The sequence below is a fragment of the Contarinia nasturtii genome, unplaced genomic scaffold (assembly GCF_009176525.2).
Source record: "Contarinia nasturtii isolate CC-2019 unplaced genomic scaffold, AAFC_CNas_1.1 Cnas_scaffold_220, whole genome shotgun sequence".
Taxonomy (NCBI): Eukaryota; Metazoa; Arthropoda; class Insecta; order Diptera; family Cecidomyiidae; genus Contarinia; species Contarinia nasturtii.
This window is the reverse complement of record NW_022197577.1, coordinates 338526-356111: the sequence shown is the minus strand read 5'-3', so window position 1 is coordinate 356111 and position 17586 is coordinate 338526. Positions and strand designations below refer to the sequence as shown.

The following is a 17586-nucleotide window of genomic DNA, read 5'->3' as shown; positions in this document are numbered from 1 at the left end:
GTAAGATATGACAGTGAACTTGATAAAATCCACACACAATATTCGTGCTATCAACTATGCTGGTTGGACTGGAATCCATTCGAGGTAGATATTCTAAAATGAACAACATTTTTGCGACTTTTACCATCAGTTTATAATTTGACGGTGATCAAATAAAACCACGTTACTGCTTCTCAATTTTTTTTGTTTAAGTTATTTCTGTGCGTAATTCAAACGAAAATGTTATTGAAAAAGAGTAAATAATAAATTCTCATTGCTTGCTCATAGTCAATTTCTTTAAAATTATTAAAATTACCCTTTCAATTAAAATAAATGTAATTATTCTAGATTTAAAAGACATTTGCCCAAGAGGTGAACATTGTGTGCATCATAAATTTTCGCTGACCATCGAAAAGCGAAATTTTCGTGAAAGAAATAGAGTCAAGGCCATAAATGTCGCATTTCAAGAGCTTCAGCTTACCATACCATCGATTTCGCAACTCAATAAACGAACGTCCAAAGTTAAAATTCTCATGAAAGCCATTCAGCATATCAAAGAATTGGAAGCATTACTGTTTTTCAATTTTCCGCAGCAAAACAACGAAAATTAAGATTTTTTTTATTTTATTCATATTTTGCATAATTATTGTTAAAATATGTGTATAAAAAGTGTTTTTTAATGATTGTTACTTTTAAGACATTGACTTTCATTATTTTTACAAATACGAGCTCATACAATATGTGGATCATGCAATACATGGCACTATCCTGATAAGTTGGACTTGGCAAGAAAGGCATTAATTTCCGAGAGGTTTAAGCCGAATAAAGTAGATTATATCGTGGATCGAATAAAGTTTACGTTTCCTTTTAATTAATTTTTATTTGTTTGATTCATTTTGTTTTTAAGTACTTTTATGTTAATTTTAATTTCAATATTATTCCACTTAATTTTCAGATCTTCGTGAATTTTAAATTGAGATGATTTAACAAATATAATATGGGGTGTTAACTTCTTCCTCTTTTCCTGTTATAGAACAATGCCTAGTTGGCCAGCTGTCAAACTCAAATATGAATTTTCATGGTTCAAGTGACAGGGACAACCACATAGATTTGACAAGGTTCTTCGCAAATACATTTTTTTTCTAAATAGAGTGAATGTTCAGACAGACTTTTATCTAAAACTTGGAGCACTCTCAATGAATAGATTAGATATTCTTATTTGCAAACACGAAGAAATAGATTTTCGAATTCAGTACTGAAGAGAGTTTTGTTTTAACTCTTGTATGTCAATGAAAAGATTCATTTCATTTTATACCTTAAATTAGAACGATAATAGTAAACATAATAACACATTTGAATATTTAAATAGAAACTGAATGCACTTAAACTTATTTTCAACATGCTTGCCAAAACACATATGAAATTTCTTAATCTAAAACAATAACTTCGGTATCACTTTTGCGAGTTTTCGATGATCCGGCAGAGCCTGGCCAAATGATAAGAATGGAAAATAATTAATTTGGTTTTAATAAATATTGAATGGCTTTTAAATTGTTTTACTTGTTGAACTTGGCCGGGATTGAGAGTTTGCGTCATGAAACTGCCGTTGCCGTTCTGCTAATTTTTGTTGAAGAGTTTTTGTTGGGCTGAAACAACACAGTTGTACAGTAAGTTAGAGAGTGTCATTAACACACTATTGTGCTTCTAAAATTACCTTATTTGTAAATTGGCTGAAAGTTGATTCGGTGCCGTTTGCAGTGGTGAGAAATTTGTTGCCATTGTTTGGGATACACTAGAGATTGTTGTACCGTACGCATTTAAGACTGTTGATGGACTCCTCGACATTGGTGGATTTTTAACGTTGATAATGTTGGGTGTTTGGAATGATGGTTGCTTTGATTTTTGTGTGGTTTTTTCAGTAATTTTCGGCGTTGTACGTCCTTGCAGTTGTTCCAATTGTTTGACTTTAATCGTTGATTTCGGTTGTTGAGTTGTTGCTTGACTCGTAACTGTGCTTGATTTCGTTGGTTTGGGTGCCGCAAGTGGAGCTGTTGGTATGCCAGATATGAATTGTTCATAGTGCGATAAGAAATTGTATGGATTTGGAGCCAATTGCATTGGACTTGATTGGAGTGATTTTTTGAGTAATTCCATTCCGGGTATTTGAGATGTTGCTTTTTTCGATTGGGGTGTAATCATTTTGTTACCATCGATTGACTTCTTCTTTGGTTTGGTTTCTTTTACCGGTTTGCCAGTTTGAAGAAGATCAACGTTTATCGGTGATTTGGTCGATAATTTTGGTGGTACAAATGAACTTGGCGATGGTATTATGCTGAGTGATTTCGGCAAATTCATTGCATCCATCGGAATGGGTGGCATAACTGGGTAGGGATTTGCGCCGAGAGACGATCGTTGGGCTTTCTGTGTTATTTTTGCCAGTTTATTTCCGGTCGAACGTCGTACTTTTGGTTTTTGCACGATGAAACTTGGTGCGGGCATTTGGGGCAGATGAACTGATGTAGGCGTTGGATTCGACTGTGTAATTGAAATACTAGGTGTTATCGTCAATTGTCCGCTTCCTACGCTTATGACAGTGGATGCTCCTGATTTCAATAGATTCGGCGAAGACGAAACAGGTGTAATAGTCGCCGATATTGATGGATTTATAGCCGAAATTGATGGTTTCGATGGCGATGTTGTCAGCGAAGAATGTGGTTTATTTGCTGTCGGAAATATTGACATTGAAGCCGGTGTTGATTTTGATACCGTTGATGTCTTTTCTATTTTGGTCGCTTTCATTTGCGTCGGCATAAGGCTTGCCATTGACGTCGGCATAAGGCTTGCCATTGACGTTTGAGCTATAGTTTGCGTTAGAGTTTGCGTCTGCAAAGCCGTTGCCAAGTAGTTAAATACAGTGTTAAATCCCTCAATGAGCTGTGGAATATTTACGAATTTTGAAATCGTAAAATATTCACGCAGCAATGTATTTCGGCTTGTTGGATCCGGAAAACGTGCAACAGTAGTCATAAAATTGGGTTCGGCAATCAAAGCCAACACCGTGGCCACAACAGTTGGATCAAGTTTAGCGGTGACTGCTTCCAAATTTGCCAATGCAAATGGTTGCAATAATGAAGTCAATGCTGCATTCTTTGATGCATCCGTTTGTGCTTTCGATACGGAATTTTTGCTGCCCGGTGGTCGTCCCCTTGGTCGTGACCCCACTGGTGTTATGGTTGTCGTACTTGTTGTTGTGGTTGTAATTGTTGGAATGCTGCTTATTGTGGTCGTAGTCGTTGTTGTTGGGAGCGTACTCACTGGTGGCGGAGCCAATGGTTTAGTAACAAGCGGACTCTTACGACCAGTTGGTGCTATATTTCCAGCGCTTACCGGAGCTGGATACGATACACTTATTTTGGACAAACTAGGACCGAGATTCTTCAATCCAAGCTCTTCTAGTGTCTGCCGCTTTCCAGTCAATTGTTGTTGTTTGTCTTGACTCTTCAGGCCATTCGTTAAACAAACACAAAACTTATTGGCACTATCGAAATAGTTAACATTTTCTTGAAGCAATGCTTTTCCTTCGGCATACGATTTATAAGCATCAACCATCACACCAGAGAATGCTGACTCTTTTTGTGATACATTTTTTAGCTTTTTATGTGCTTTGTATATTTCAATAAGCATTGACAAGATTTCATTGTCATTTCGTTGTTCGACTCCATGTTTCTTCAACAATTCCTTGAATGCATGTACACAGAATGTCATCGCGTGATCAAACAAATCTTTGCGTTCGATGTCTTTGATGTATCGTCTGGAATAAAAGAGGAACATTTTTAATTCGATTGTATAATATAAATGGTTTTTGAGACATACTTATCAGCATCGGGGACACGTTGCATGTAGAAAATAATTTCCAAAAATAATTTGTAGTCTTGATTTAGTCGCAATGTTTGCATCAAAATATTGACACATTTTGAAAGGTGGGCTGAAAAACTGCCGGGACGCTCAATTTCGGATGAATGATTTCGCCAAAATCCCTGCAATTTCAAAACAAATTTTATTACATCGATAGTTTTTGTGCATTCTTTCACAGTGGCTTCAAGTTCAATTTGAACAAAAAAGCTCAAAACTTCGATTAGCCCAAAAAAAATTATTTCAATTCAAACATATCGAATTACATTGAAATGACGACAAACTTACATTGAATAAATTATTATTCTTTCGGTCCGTGAACAAGCCTTGAACTTGATTGCCCAGCTCCGTTGTGTATGTGCCCAATAAAAGTAGATTGCATTTTTGAAGATCTCTAATTTTCTCCGGCCCATTCATATAAATAAGTACCAAGCGATAAATCGATTTATGATGCTCTGGATATCGTGTAATGCATTCTTCAAGATTCTTAATGCACATTTTATAAATAAAATCAATGCGTTTTTCATCTAACGGTGCATTTTCGTCTTTATTTGAATCGTCCTCACTGGAGCTATCATCACTGTCTGAGCTTGAATCTGATGTGCTGCTCGAATCAGAGCTCGTAGAGGTTGAATCCGAGCTGGTGGTCGTAGTTGTTTGTGTCGTCGTTGTGGCCGTACTTTCTTGAGATCCCCGCCTTACCGGGCTGCCAACATTCTCTTCAATGATACTAATCACCTCAGGATTTTGTGGCTTATCGCCTTCAACAACAGTTGTTGTCTGTTCCATTTCCCCAGTTTCCGGATCTTTGTTTTCCACTTTCATCTCTACAACTTCGTTCACCTCAGTTTCCTCTTGAATCAACGGCACTGGTTCATCAGTCGTTTCGATTTTTACAGTATCCATTTTTATTGGTTCGGTTTTCACCGATATCAATATTTCCGACTCATTTGGATTTGTATTTTCCTTTGTTTCACATGATGATTTTCGAGCCACTTCAATTTTAGCCACTTTTGTTTTATTTGTCTCTTCATTCGTCACATTTAATTTCCGTTTGCGTTGAAGATGTGCATTCAATATATTTTCATTGATTTTTGCTTGACTCATTGCAAATGGACTTTTGGCTTGTTGTTTTAATATTTTCATAAAATATTTACCAATTCCATAATTAACCACTGAATGTTGTTCCAAATATTTGATAATCGTCGCCGTGATTCGATAGAATATTTCTAGAGCTTCAAGTGCCAAATTTTGTGGATTGGCCGAACTGATTTTAAACGGATATGTGGCATTGTTCTCATACAAATATTGAGCCGATTTAAGATAATGATCGATAACAACATTTGGTGGTTCTTTACGTTTTTCAGCCACTTTCCCAAGCATATAATGATAAAGCCATTTTTCATCGTCCGAATTGTCGTCGGATTCGATATCGGTTGGTATCGGTTTCATGCTATCCATTGTGATAAAGCAATCATGCGTTATTTTCAAACATTTCTCTTTTTTCTGCTCCAAAAATGAGAAAGTTTCCGTCGAAAGATTTTCAGCGGTTTGTTTCAGGCATCTTGAACAATATGAATGTAGTGTGTATGCGTAGCTGCCATATTCAATCCATAGTTTTTGCTGTTGTCGATCGATTTTCAAACATTGTTCAAAGCAACGCAGCACTTCGTCCGACTCTTGGATCATTTCAACCGGCGTGTTGTTAACGCACGAACTTAATTTCGTCAGCATCAAATCGGCTTTGGACAATGTTAAACCCGCCCAGGCATCGAATCGTGTCGGTGAATTACTCAAGTCAGCGATGTAGTATTTCAAAGCCTTTGAAATTTCTTTGTTTTTGAAGTAATAATCGGCCAACAAATAGTAAATCGAATTTATATGAAACGGTAGAATATCGAGTGGTTTTGGTAATTCGTTCAATTGTCCGCTTATGAATTTTTCCATTGCATCGCAACGTGTGCTTAGATCGATTTCAGCTGGTATAATCGCAATAATTCGTTGAAATAATTGTTCCATTTCATTTGTAATGGAGTCGCGTTTGAAATCGTCAAATTCTGGCAATTTATCGGGCCGATAAATATCGTACAGTTGTATGGCATGATTCCAGTCCAATTCGATATTTTGTGATTCATGCTTTTCAAGGTGTTTAAGACGTGCCCGTTTGCCCGGATATCGGTAGAGACAATACGTGACTTGTTCCAAATATTCGACGATTTCATTGCGAAATCGTTCCAAGTATGGTGTTCGCAAGCGTGGCGTTACGGTATCCATAATAAATAGTAGAAATTGACCACTATCTTTGGTGCACCATGTACGATTGCCGAGATACTCATGCGCTGTGAAGAACACTGAAATCGATTTTGGAATTGAATCCTCTTCGTAATCGGTGATTTCTCCTTCGTCTTCTTCGACTTCGTCAGCCACCACATTTTCATTCGATAAACTGTTATCGCTGGATACTTTTCGTTTTGTACTCGATTTCATATCTTCTTCGCGTTGCAAAATGTGATGTAAAATAACCCATGGTGTTTTTAAATTGATGGGATGCACTTGGCTGTTACATCTATCGTCGTTGTCCAATTGATTCGAAAGAATTTTCACAATGCTTTGAATGAGACGTGCATAGTATCGTCCAAGACATTTGACTATTTGAAAAAAAGTTGACATTTGAAATATTGAATTTGAATCTAGTGAAACACTACAATTACTGACTGATTCTTAAATAAAAAGAAAAAACATAGAGTAGATTATATAAATTGAACAGAAATCGATGATGTTGATTGAATCAAACTCACCAATCAAATATGATTCATCTAAAATGATCGCCTCTACATATGTCAAAATGAAATTTATATTCTTTGCCCATTCGTTATACAATGACTTGTTGTCCGAAAATTGATCAATTGAATACTTCAAGCAACGTTCACACCAAATCAAACACTCTTCAACCGATCCCAAGCTCCAGAAACTCTCTAAAATTATTTCAAATTGTTCACTCAATTTCATCACTGGATTTTCAACTTTTTTCGATTTTGTCGTATTTGCAATGCTTTCGGTGAGAATCTCGATTAAATCACCGTACTTTTGTTCAGTATACAATTGATGGACATTATTCAGATTTATCATACGTTCCAACATTACAATTGATTCATTTATGGTTTGTAGATCGATTTTTTTGTTGTGCACTTGATTTGGCAGTACAAGAATTGCGGTGTCATCGTGGGCGATAATTAGATCACGAATCGTTTCAAGACAATTCACTGAACGACGCAAATTGTACTCATAACGCGATAAAACGTATTGTAACCAATTCAAACGCTTTTGATATTTCATGGCGATTTCATTATCAGCATCAAATTCATATAATCCCGAATGAAAAATCATATGATTATACATTAGTAGCCAATCTTCAGCCACATCGCTGAAAAACCAAAGAGAATATTGTTATTTTCGCATACTTTTGCTGAAAACAATTCACTTACTTCTTCACATTTGGTTCGGCCGTCTTCAATGACTGCTCTTGGCGCAACTCCAAATAAAAGAGTGTAATACGGAAAGCTGCTTGGAAATCGTTTTCATTGTACAAATTCCATGTGGATAAACTGTGATGATTTCTAAATGTACATCGATGTTCGATAAATTTACATTATGAAACGATTCAATTCAAGTTTTTTCGATGATAATTCACTTACAAATAATTTGGGAATAATTTTAAATACAATTTCAAAATATCTTCGGGAATTTTTTGCTCCCAGAATCTTGATATGCATTCAATCCACTTTCCGATTAGTGTAATTACACTAAAACTTGTTTCCTGTAAGCGAGAAAAAAAAAAACAATTTTTAGTCGGTTGAATTATGTGAAGATATGATTGAAGGAACCTTTATTTCTTTAATGAGTTGAGCAAATGTGTCCTTTGTCAACTCTTGAAACTTGTCAAATGTGATATCATCGTTTTCAGAGCTGCCTTCGATTGTGGTTGAACGATCAGAAATACTTGATGTGTCTGGATGGAATGGTGATTCGTCATCAAAGTTTTCTCTGTATAAAAATAAATTTGCATTTTAAAAAAGTCCAATTGAATTTGGTACAAAAGTCGACTCACTCATAGTATTTCTCCAGTGTTTTTTTCAAAAGACCCTCGATTGTGGTATCAGTTTCCATGCGTTCAATTTTCTTATTCTTTTGACGTTGTGAACATTTTCGATTTGTCCAATAAAACCATGGATCGAGCAATTTCAAGTCACTACCTCTTCGTCGTGATTTGGGTCTGGTTGCCGGTTTTGAGCCGTCATCTCCTGTAGTCGGAGCATCACTATCTTCAGTGCTGCCATCGGCCGAATTGGCTCCTTCAGGATTCATTACTGCACATTTCATACTCTCTGAATTTGAATTTTCTTGCTTATCCTCTATTGGGATATCGTTTTCCGCATCATTTTCTCCTTTTGACTCTGTGTCAGCATCAATATCTTCAGCGATTATTTCTTCTTTCATCTCCTCTTCCGGTGGTTCGGGTTCAACAACTTCCAATAAAAAGTCAGAGGTTTCAAACATGCTACTAAGAGCCGATCCGTTTTCAATTTCCGAAAGGTGATCGTACAGCTTTGATATCATCGAACCAAATGTAAACCAATTCATTTTATCGAAGGATTCGGTTTTAAACTCTTCGACATCGGGTTTCGTGGGCTCTATTTTCTCTTCAAATTCCGGCGCCGGGAATGCACTTTTCTCATGCGTTCGCTTTAGAGATTTACCTTGAAATTTTATTGACCATGCACTGTGGATTGAATAAAATTATCAAAGACATTTTTTTAGTAAAGGTACAACGAGATAATATGAAAAATTGTACATAAAATACTTGTTAAAACGATATTTTACAAATGACATGAATGGAAGGCTCTAATTCTTTTTTTTATTTGGTTAATTTTAATGTAAAAGTCAAATTGGTCACTTCACTTACTTTTCAATATATTCCAAACCGCAAATACTAAATTTTTCACGAATTTCTAATATCACATCCAATGCTCGAGTATATTTTGGATTTTTATCATGCCATCTCAGTGCCCATCCATACGCTTCGTTGTACTCTTCACGTTGGCACAGTATTTGTAAAATACCATCTCCAGATGGCCAGTGCAGTGGATTTTTCTTCAAACACTGATTTCAAAACAATGTAACCAAGAAAAGACAAAATTAATTCGAGTTGACACACATGGATGATCTAAAGAAAGACGAAACCCGCAACATACCTTTTCAAATGCCATTTGAGCAATATCCAATTGTTTTAAATTCAATGCAATTTGCCCCAATTTATTAACTGTATACACATCAGTGTCATCTAATTCAATTGCCTATGGACAAGGTCACAAAAATATTAAACACACACCGAAACAGAATTTGATGTCAAATTTACCTTAAGTAAAAATTCTAGTGCCAGTTCATTGTCTTTTCTGCTGTTATGTATGAGCGCAATATTTTTATAGCAATTGTATTTGATTGAAATCAATGATTTCGATGTGTGTGTCTTTGTTACCTGAATTAAATACATAACGGTTCATTAAAATCTCAATACAATAATGCGGTTTGTCGAGATTTAACTTACTTCAAATAAAATTTCGGTTTCAAGAAGTTCACTTAGTAAAGACAGGGCGTCATCAATACGTTGTTCTTTTTGTAATTTAAGCGCCCGCATATACTCAGACATAATAATCGTTTCCTAGTTTTAAAAGAAAAAAAAAATACAAAATCCATTTTTCGAATTAGAAAATGTGGCATGGTGCATCGATAAGAGACGAATGTGTGAAATATTATGCGAAAATGTAGCACATAAATGATAAATGTTATTTATTGAGGTTATGGTCATATACATACTTCGGCTTCTTTAGTTACTTTGGTATAATCCTCCTCCTCTGTTTCGGATTCATTATTAATTGCCGTGATGCGATACATTTTCACTCTTGAATCTTAATACTTTTTCAACGACACAATTTATTCGAATACCAGAGAATGTAAATTTTAAACATGCACGAAAAATGTAAATTATTGACTGACTTTAGTTAGTGTTTATTACAAATTAGACGAATACTGTTTTGCAGACGCGATGCCTGTCACTAGCATTCGCGCAATTTTTGTAAACACAATGAGAATCGAACTGTCAAAGTAGAATTGCATTGTGACAGCTGATTCAAAGTAGAAATTTTAGTACATGCATTTTACGTACTAACCAAAATACAACAGGGTGATGTGCGGTTGATTTTAACGATACAATGTATGAAAAAATATTGAATATTTTTTTTCAAAAAATTCATAGGAATTCTCCATGAAATATGTGGCAGTAAAATGTGAAATGCAATCATGAACCAAATTGTTTGTCATAAAGTATAGTTTTCGAGAATGAAAACATCGATAATAATGCCAAAAGTATTGATAGGTACGATAAACGCACCGACACACCCTGTACAATCCCACTAGCATTGCTGAACATTTTCTCTTCTTTGTTTATGGTACGCAGACATATGTGGTAGTATTTGATATATAGAAAAGAAATGCCTTCAATGTTGTACCAAAATTATGTGAGATGTGGTTTACTTATTTCGTATAACTATTAAAGATAAATAATTTGTCTCTTGTGTATAGTAAATAACGAAAGAAGTTAATCAATTCGTCAATTCTGAAATAAAAAAAGTGAACTTCAAGAGCTAAAACTGCGATGATTTGTCAAATATATGTGTATATGTATAAACATTGACGACGCCATATTTATTTCTCATTTGAGATACAGTTCGCATATTATATATTATTAGTATTTATTATGAACTGGCTTGTGCACTAAAAACCCTTATAAGATAAAACATAAAGTTCACATAGTAACTTTTTTTTGTGTGTACAATATACATTCAGTTTTTATTTTTCGTGCGACAATCCCATACATTCAAATGCACACTCTCAGTGGTTCAAGCCAAATAAAAAAAAATCAAATCAACTTTTGAGTGAAAAATTTGAGAAATAAAAAAAAAATATTCTAAAAATGTGAAAATTGTGTGGAAATATTTTTATTGAAAATTTATTATTTGTGAATGAAACAGAAATTTTTCACTCGTTATGTATTAGATATTTTTGGGAGAGTTTAAAACTGTGAAGATAAAAATAGTTCCTAAATTTTTTTTCACTTATTTCAATCTTATAATAATGAATGTGACCATTCAACTTTCTACCCGTGCATTTTTTGGATGAATAAATTCAGCTCGAGGCGAACATGAGATAATTGAGAAAATTTGATTTTCGTGGAAAAAACTTTTTTTTTTTGCATATATAAAAATGTAAGTAAAATTGAATTTATTTTTAAAAAAGAAAAGACAATTTTTAAAATATTTTTCAGAGATTTTTATTCAATTTTTTTTTTTTTTTTTTTTTTTTTATGAATTCAATCTTTAAAAAACCAAGCCATTTAAAATGAGTGAAAACTTGCAAATTTTATCAAAAATAGTTGTGTTTAATTTTAAAGATCGTGAATAGTTCTTAAGAAAAAGAAAAAGAAAAAAAGCAGTGCATTTCCATAGAAAACCAATAATTGGTAGAGAGCAGCACATCTGTAGCGTGCACACTGTTACTACCGTTCGGTTTTATTAAAGTCTTAACATTTTCAAAGCATTTTTCGGAAATTTCGAAAAAATCGTTTTAGAAACTTAGTATTTTACTGCTATTGTTCAAGGTCATTGACCTTTCATTATATTCGAATTGTGCTCTTATTGTACACACATTTGGGACTATTGATTTTTAATCAAAAAATTTTCATGGTGTATACCATGAAAATGCCAAAAAATAATTAAATTTTAATCTATAAAAGACTTTTTTGTCAGACACAAAACAAAATGGTGTATTTTTCGCCATTTCGTGTATATATTCCTGATGTCATTCGTTTATATTGGTATCTTTGATGTCGTTCGTTTAACAATAACACGCACTTCGAAACATCTTTGACTATATAGTGTACATTTATTTCGAGGTATATGCTTCTATTTCGTTTTTTACCTTTCGTGATCAATGTTTCGTGTCAAGTCGAACCTTCATCAAATGATTTTCTGAAAAAATAAAAGGAATTTTCTCTATCTATAGTTTAAACAGAGAATATACTCTTTTCCCGTTCGACATACAGTGGAATATTTATTAATTCAAATACTTTAGTAGATTGAAAAATTCATCTTATTGAGTTGTGTTTCTCCTTCTCTACTGTTGTCGCGTATATCGCTTCAGACGTACATATAGCGCGTAATGTTTCATTTCCAATGACTTTAAAATGGAATTATAAAACATAAAATGTTCGTATAAATTACAGTTTCTTGTTGAATGCAGTAGATTGTGTTGATTTGTGAACGAATGAATGTGGATTTTAATAATAATAAAAAGGGAAATATTTGCCTTGCAATTCAAATATGCTTATGTTGTTCAAAAATTAGTTTATTTTCTTCATGCATTGAATTATATTACAAAATACTTAGCTTACGAAAGGGAATACATGTGTTTTAACAACTACACAAATTGTCACTTGTTACATGTTTGGACCCAGAGAAGCAAACCGAAACCATTTTATTGGTTTCATTTACTGAACGAACGCGAGCAAGCGATACATGTTAAAATGTTTTACACTGTCGTATATACTAATTGTATATGTAGGATAAAACTGTACAGTAGACAGTGTGAAAATTATTTCCAGAACATTCTGCATGTTCCGTTTCATTCAACATACACTGAAACTAATCAGTGAAACCAGTCCGAACACAGTTTGTATGAGAAATGTCTAAGCGCTTTACTTTTCTGGGTGATGCCCTTCTTTACAAAATTATATATTAGTTATTTTAGTTCCTTGCTTGTGTCTTATTCTTCTTTATTCCCCCTTCTTAATCTGTTTGCAAACATTTTGGCAAAGGCTGCTTCCTAGGGGCAGAGCAGTACTAGAATAATCATTTTTGTTTAGAGTAATTCTATGTTGTGAGTAGAAATTCATATTAATCCGCAGTAGTACACACTTGTGTAAATTCTAACAGCAGTGCAATGACGTTTCATGTGTACGTTGTGTATTACATTTGTTAGGAATAAAGCGATCGTCGTATATTGCGGATTGAAACAATTTATTCGATATTTATTAAATTAAATTCGTTATTTTCCATTTTTTAACAATAAAATGTCTCATCCGAAATATGCCTGGCAAATGTCATACACAACGTACACATGAAACGTCATTGCACTGCTGTTAGAATTTACGTAAGTGTGTATTACTATGGATTAATATGGATTACAACTCACAACATAGAATTACTTTAAACAAAAATGATTATTCTAGTACTGCACTGCCCCTAGGCTGCTGCTATACATAGCAGACGAAGAATAAGAAACGAAGGGTATGCACACATACATGTACTTTGTGTTTTCGTAACTGACGCACGGTGTAAATTCCTAGAAAGGAGCTCTTAGATAATAGTAAATTTGTAATTTGACTATTTATCAATAGATGGCGACACATAAAATAGCAACTTCGAAACAGATACGCATTTCCTATATGGACACTCGCCCAAATGTCGGACTATTTGTTTGAATTTTCAACTTCAATTTAATATTTAACACTTTTGATTTCATCTAAAAATATCATTCTTTACACAATTCTATGCAGAATTTAATTGTGCTTCATTTTACAATTGTCAAAAGAAAGAAATTTCCAAAAATATATTATTATTTTCCATTTTTCCGTCGTAACATCGAAAATTCCATATGTCGGATATTCGTCGTCCAATTCTCGGCTCCCAAATCTCGACATATTTCATGAATTTTCACTGCGAAACTTGAACAACTTTAAGTTTTGACAGCTCAGGAACGCATTCTTTACATTGAGGAAAACAATACAAAATATCGAAGTTGAAATTATTGGATTGATATATTTTTGCTGCATATTTAATTTTATTTATTTTTTTCACAATAAAATGGCAAAAATATTTAAATATATTATGTTATTTCACTGATCTATAATATTTTTGGTTGAATTTCACAATGATACAAATACGACTTTAACTGTCACATCTGTCAAATGCAAAGTGTTTCACTTGAAACTTCGGTGCTTAATGTGTCGGCAATTGGATTATTTATTCCGGAATAATATTACAGTGAAAAATGGAACATAAATATAATTGTTTTTCTTTATATTTTCAATATTTCTGTTCAATAACTAAAATAAATTATCTACAATTCGCAGATATAATTTTTTTTTCAAAGTAGCTATTTTTTAAAAAAAGTGATAAAAATATAGAATTTTTTTTGAACGTAATTTTTGAAAGCAATAATAGATTTTTGATGAATATTTGGATTATTATATATAGATTTGATATTGATCATTCATAATTTGTTTTTAAAAATGCAATTAAAACGAATTTTCGATTTTTTATTTCAATTCACCTATCGGTATTCCGACATTTGGTCGTGTGTCGACATTTGGCAATCTACTGTACTTATCGTAAAAAATGTAATAAAAAATCGCGTGCTGAGAAAAAATAAATATTTGTGTATTATACCCAGTGTATAATAATTTTTGTTACTGTTTTTCTCAGCACGCGATTTTTTATTACATTTTTTACGATAAGTATAGGAAATGCTTATTTGTTTCGAAGTTGCTATTTTATGTGTCGCCATCTATTGGTAAATAGTTGGAACTACTTTCTTACTAAAGTGTCATAAAATTGCTAAGAGACCCTTTACCAACTCATCATTCATTCAAAAAACCAACGCAAATTTCCTTATCAGTCGAAATTTTTACGATTCCATATCTATGTTTCCAATGGGTGGTGATTGATCAAGGAGAATAGAAATGAATCACCTACAAATAACGAGAGCGATATTAACAATACACATTGCGTTATTTCATTCTTATTCTAATTTTCGAGAAAATATAAATCCCACTTACAAATAAAGTGACCAGAATTTTCAGACGATAAATGAGGTAAATGTTTGCTACATAGCACGAGTTTACTAAGTTTTTCTGAGAATGCGCACTCCGAAACGCGAATCATCCCACTCGTCAATATACATTTATAGAGGCTAGGCACCTAAGGAAAAGTAAATACTGTGTTGAAGACTCTTCAATTTTAACGAAGTTCATCAAGCAGAGATTGTAATTTAAAATCCGAATAAGGAGTTTTTGATTCCACTCGAAGAAAAATTTATTATGAGGGAGGGAGAGAATTTGGCTCAAAAAATCCTAGCAAATCGGAAGAATTTCTCTCAGTAAAAAAAAACCCTGATCGGGTATGATTGCAACTTTCATGCCATTTAATCAATTACTGACTCATTGAAATGGGCACGACGAAGTGTATTTTGCTTGAAAAATGCTGCCAATACTGATAAATGAGTTGCCTACAGATGGCATTATCTTCGAACTTGCACTAAGAAGAAGTACCAAACCACTGGATGGCGCTGTCCTTCTATTTAAAATGAATTGATATTTGGTCACACTGCAATTATGTTCCATAAGAGACTGTATAAAATGCAAAACTATAGCACAGCTAGCGCCACTACGTAGAACTATGGAGTTCTAGTCAGTTTAACTTTTCACTAGTTGGTGGCAACTTAGAATAGATTACATTGAATTCCGTCGTGGCGCTAGCTGTGTGACACTTTGAGCATAATTTCGGTACGTATTTAACACAAGTTTCCAGTTCTAAAGTGATGATGTTTAGACCGTGATTTTATGCAGATCCTTTCACTTATAAAAAATCCAAATTCGTTAATACATTCCGAGATTCTACTGTATTACACCCTGATCGGGTATGATATATGTAGATAAGTTTATGCAAATTATCAAGAGAACTGTCATAAAACAGCGCCACTACTGAAAACATAGACGTTGCCGCGTCTGTGTACATAATTGCCTAAGCATGAGTGAGTAAATGTATGGAGTAGTTCCAAAAAGATCCGCCGTATTCATTGACAGCGCTCTTATGGAACAGATATTTTAAAATATATTTGAAACTATAGAACACAATTTATGAATGGATAAAAAACTCAATACGGAGAAATACTGAAGAAAATTGCATTATCGGCAGATGTTAAATAAAAAATGGAATCAAAACAGAAAAAAAAATGCCAAGGCAATTCACATCGTCCAGCCGTTGCATTCCACATTCACCCTATGTTCACTAATTTTATGTTCTGTATGACAATAGGGTGTGACAAATACAATAGTTGTTTTGAGCGGTATGGATTGCAAAACTTAAAGTACACTCCGCTGGTAGTATATTAACGATGTCATACGTTGATGCACGTGACAATGGCATAAATTGATTCCTGTAGTTGTTGGGCATTTCATTAAATCTGTAAAACATATTTACATGAGAAAATACTATTCACTTGTTTTGCATACCTATTACAATTCGATAAAATCATGGCAGCCGTATACATCATTTTTCATCAAATGTTCAGCTAATGAGTTTCAATCTAAAACGTGTTTTTACAAAAATGTGATTCAATCAATGTCAAAATATGATTTTTGAATAACAATTGACTCGAAGAAAGGAAAACTTTATTATTACGCCCATTAAATTACAAGAAAAAGTGCAGAGAAGAATGAAAATACTATGAAAGTGAATTATTTTGCATACTAATATAATGCGAGAAAAAATTCACTCGTGAAATCTCAATATTGTTCTTCGTTCTCGCTCTCGGTGTGTCAATTGGTTTTTATTTTGCACATTTATTCACTTAGAGAACTGAACATTCGTGCATTTATGTTTATCATTAAATGAAAAAAATATTATCAATATTTTGAAACGCCAGCAGTTTTTTTATGCATTGTGTTAGTCTACATTCCGGAAATTTGTTTAGATATTATTTCGATATCTTTTTTCAATTTCTTTCTGCACATTTCACAGACACGATATAAATGTGCTTTGTTAAATAATTCATAGCGAATGAATCTTAATTGAATTGCTTCTTTCTATGTGAAACATACGGTAGCTACTTCAATTCCACTACCAAATGTATCTGAAAGAATCGTTCATAAGTAAACGTCGCAAAATAGTGTCACAGACCTCGCGCAACTGTTATTTTACACTATTGGTTAAACGCGCACATCAAATAGCTTGTTTTCTTAATTGCAGTGAGTAAATTGTATTATTGAGAGATAATATGTTTGTTGAAAAACATTCAAACATCTTTGGGAAATTCCGTTCTTGGAAACATTCATTTCCTTTTGCATTTTGAATCATAAATTTCATAGAGGCAGTTCAAAATTTATGACACCGTGGCCACTTAAACATGTTTCCTTCTTACTGCCAACATTCCATTAGTAAATCACTTTGAAATAATAATAGCCCCGCATCCCTACTGGCTTTACCTGAGCATCAGCACTATCGTCTTCGCACACATCAACTACATAGGTAGAAATGTAAATTTCTGATCATATAATACATTAAATCGTTGTTTCAAACTCAAAATAATCATTTCTATGCATTATACTGGCCAGAAAGATATGTAAAATAGACATTTCTACTGCTTTGTAGACGTCAGCATGGAAATTAACAATGAGCGCTAATATCGTAGATTTTTCTTTATCGATTCCACCAATACGACATCTACTAAAAAACTCACCGATTTCTGTTACTAGTGCACACAAAAAATAAACCTAACAAATCATTTTAGGATTCCTATTAA

The 17586-nt window shown here is 33.5% G+C and overlaps 2 protein-coding genes across 3 annotated transcripts in view; one reads left to right on the top strand and one right to left on the bottom strand.

The window, feature by feature from the left end:
• Positions 1 to 586: 586 nt before the first annotated feature.
• On the bottom strand, positions 587 to 10003 carry LOC116336958 (calcineurin-binding protein cabin-1-like). Of its 2 annotated transcripts, none has more exons than XM_031761197.1 (15): positions 9766 to 10003; positions 9497 to 9610; positions 9308 to 9427; positions 9144 to 9245; positions 8855 to 9051; positions 8000 to 8671; positions 7776 to 7935; positions 7587 to 7708; positions 7377 to 7508; positions 6690 to 7315; positions 4180 to 6611; positions 3853 to 4016; positions 1694 to 3790; positions 1540 to 1625; positions 587 to 1465 (listed from the first exon to the last, which is right to left on the bottom strand). In XM_031761197.1, the coding sequence occupies exons 1-15, from the start codon at positions 9841 to 9843 to the stop codon at positions 1407 to 1409; spliced, it is 7161 nt and encodes a 2386-aa protein (XP_031617057.1). In that variant the 5' UTR covers positions 9844 to 10003; the 3' UTR covers positions 587 to 1406. The 2 variants fall into 2 exon arrangements, with proteins under 2 accessions (XP_031617057.1, XP_031617058.1); XM_031761198.1 differs by having other exon boundaries at positions 4180 to 6539.
• Positions 10004 to 10978: 975 nt separating this feature from the next.
• Positions 10979 to 17586, top strand: part of LOC116336985 — an 18909-nt gene continuing 12301 nt past the window's right edge. The window contains exon 1 of the mRNA XM_031761246.1: positions 10979 to 11213. The gene's annotated coding sequence lies outside the window, so the exon portion shown is untranslated. The remainder of the gene's footprint in view (positions 11214 to 17586) is intronic.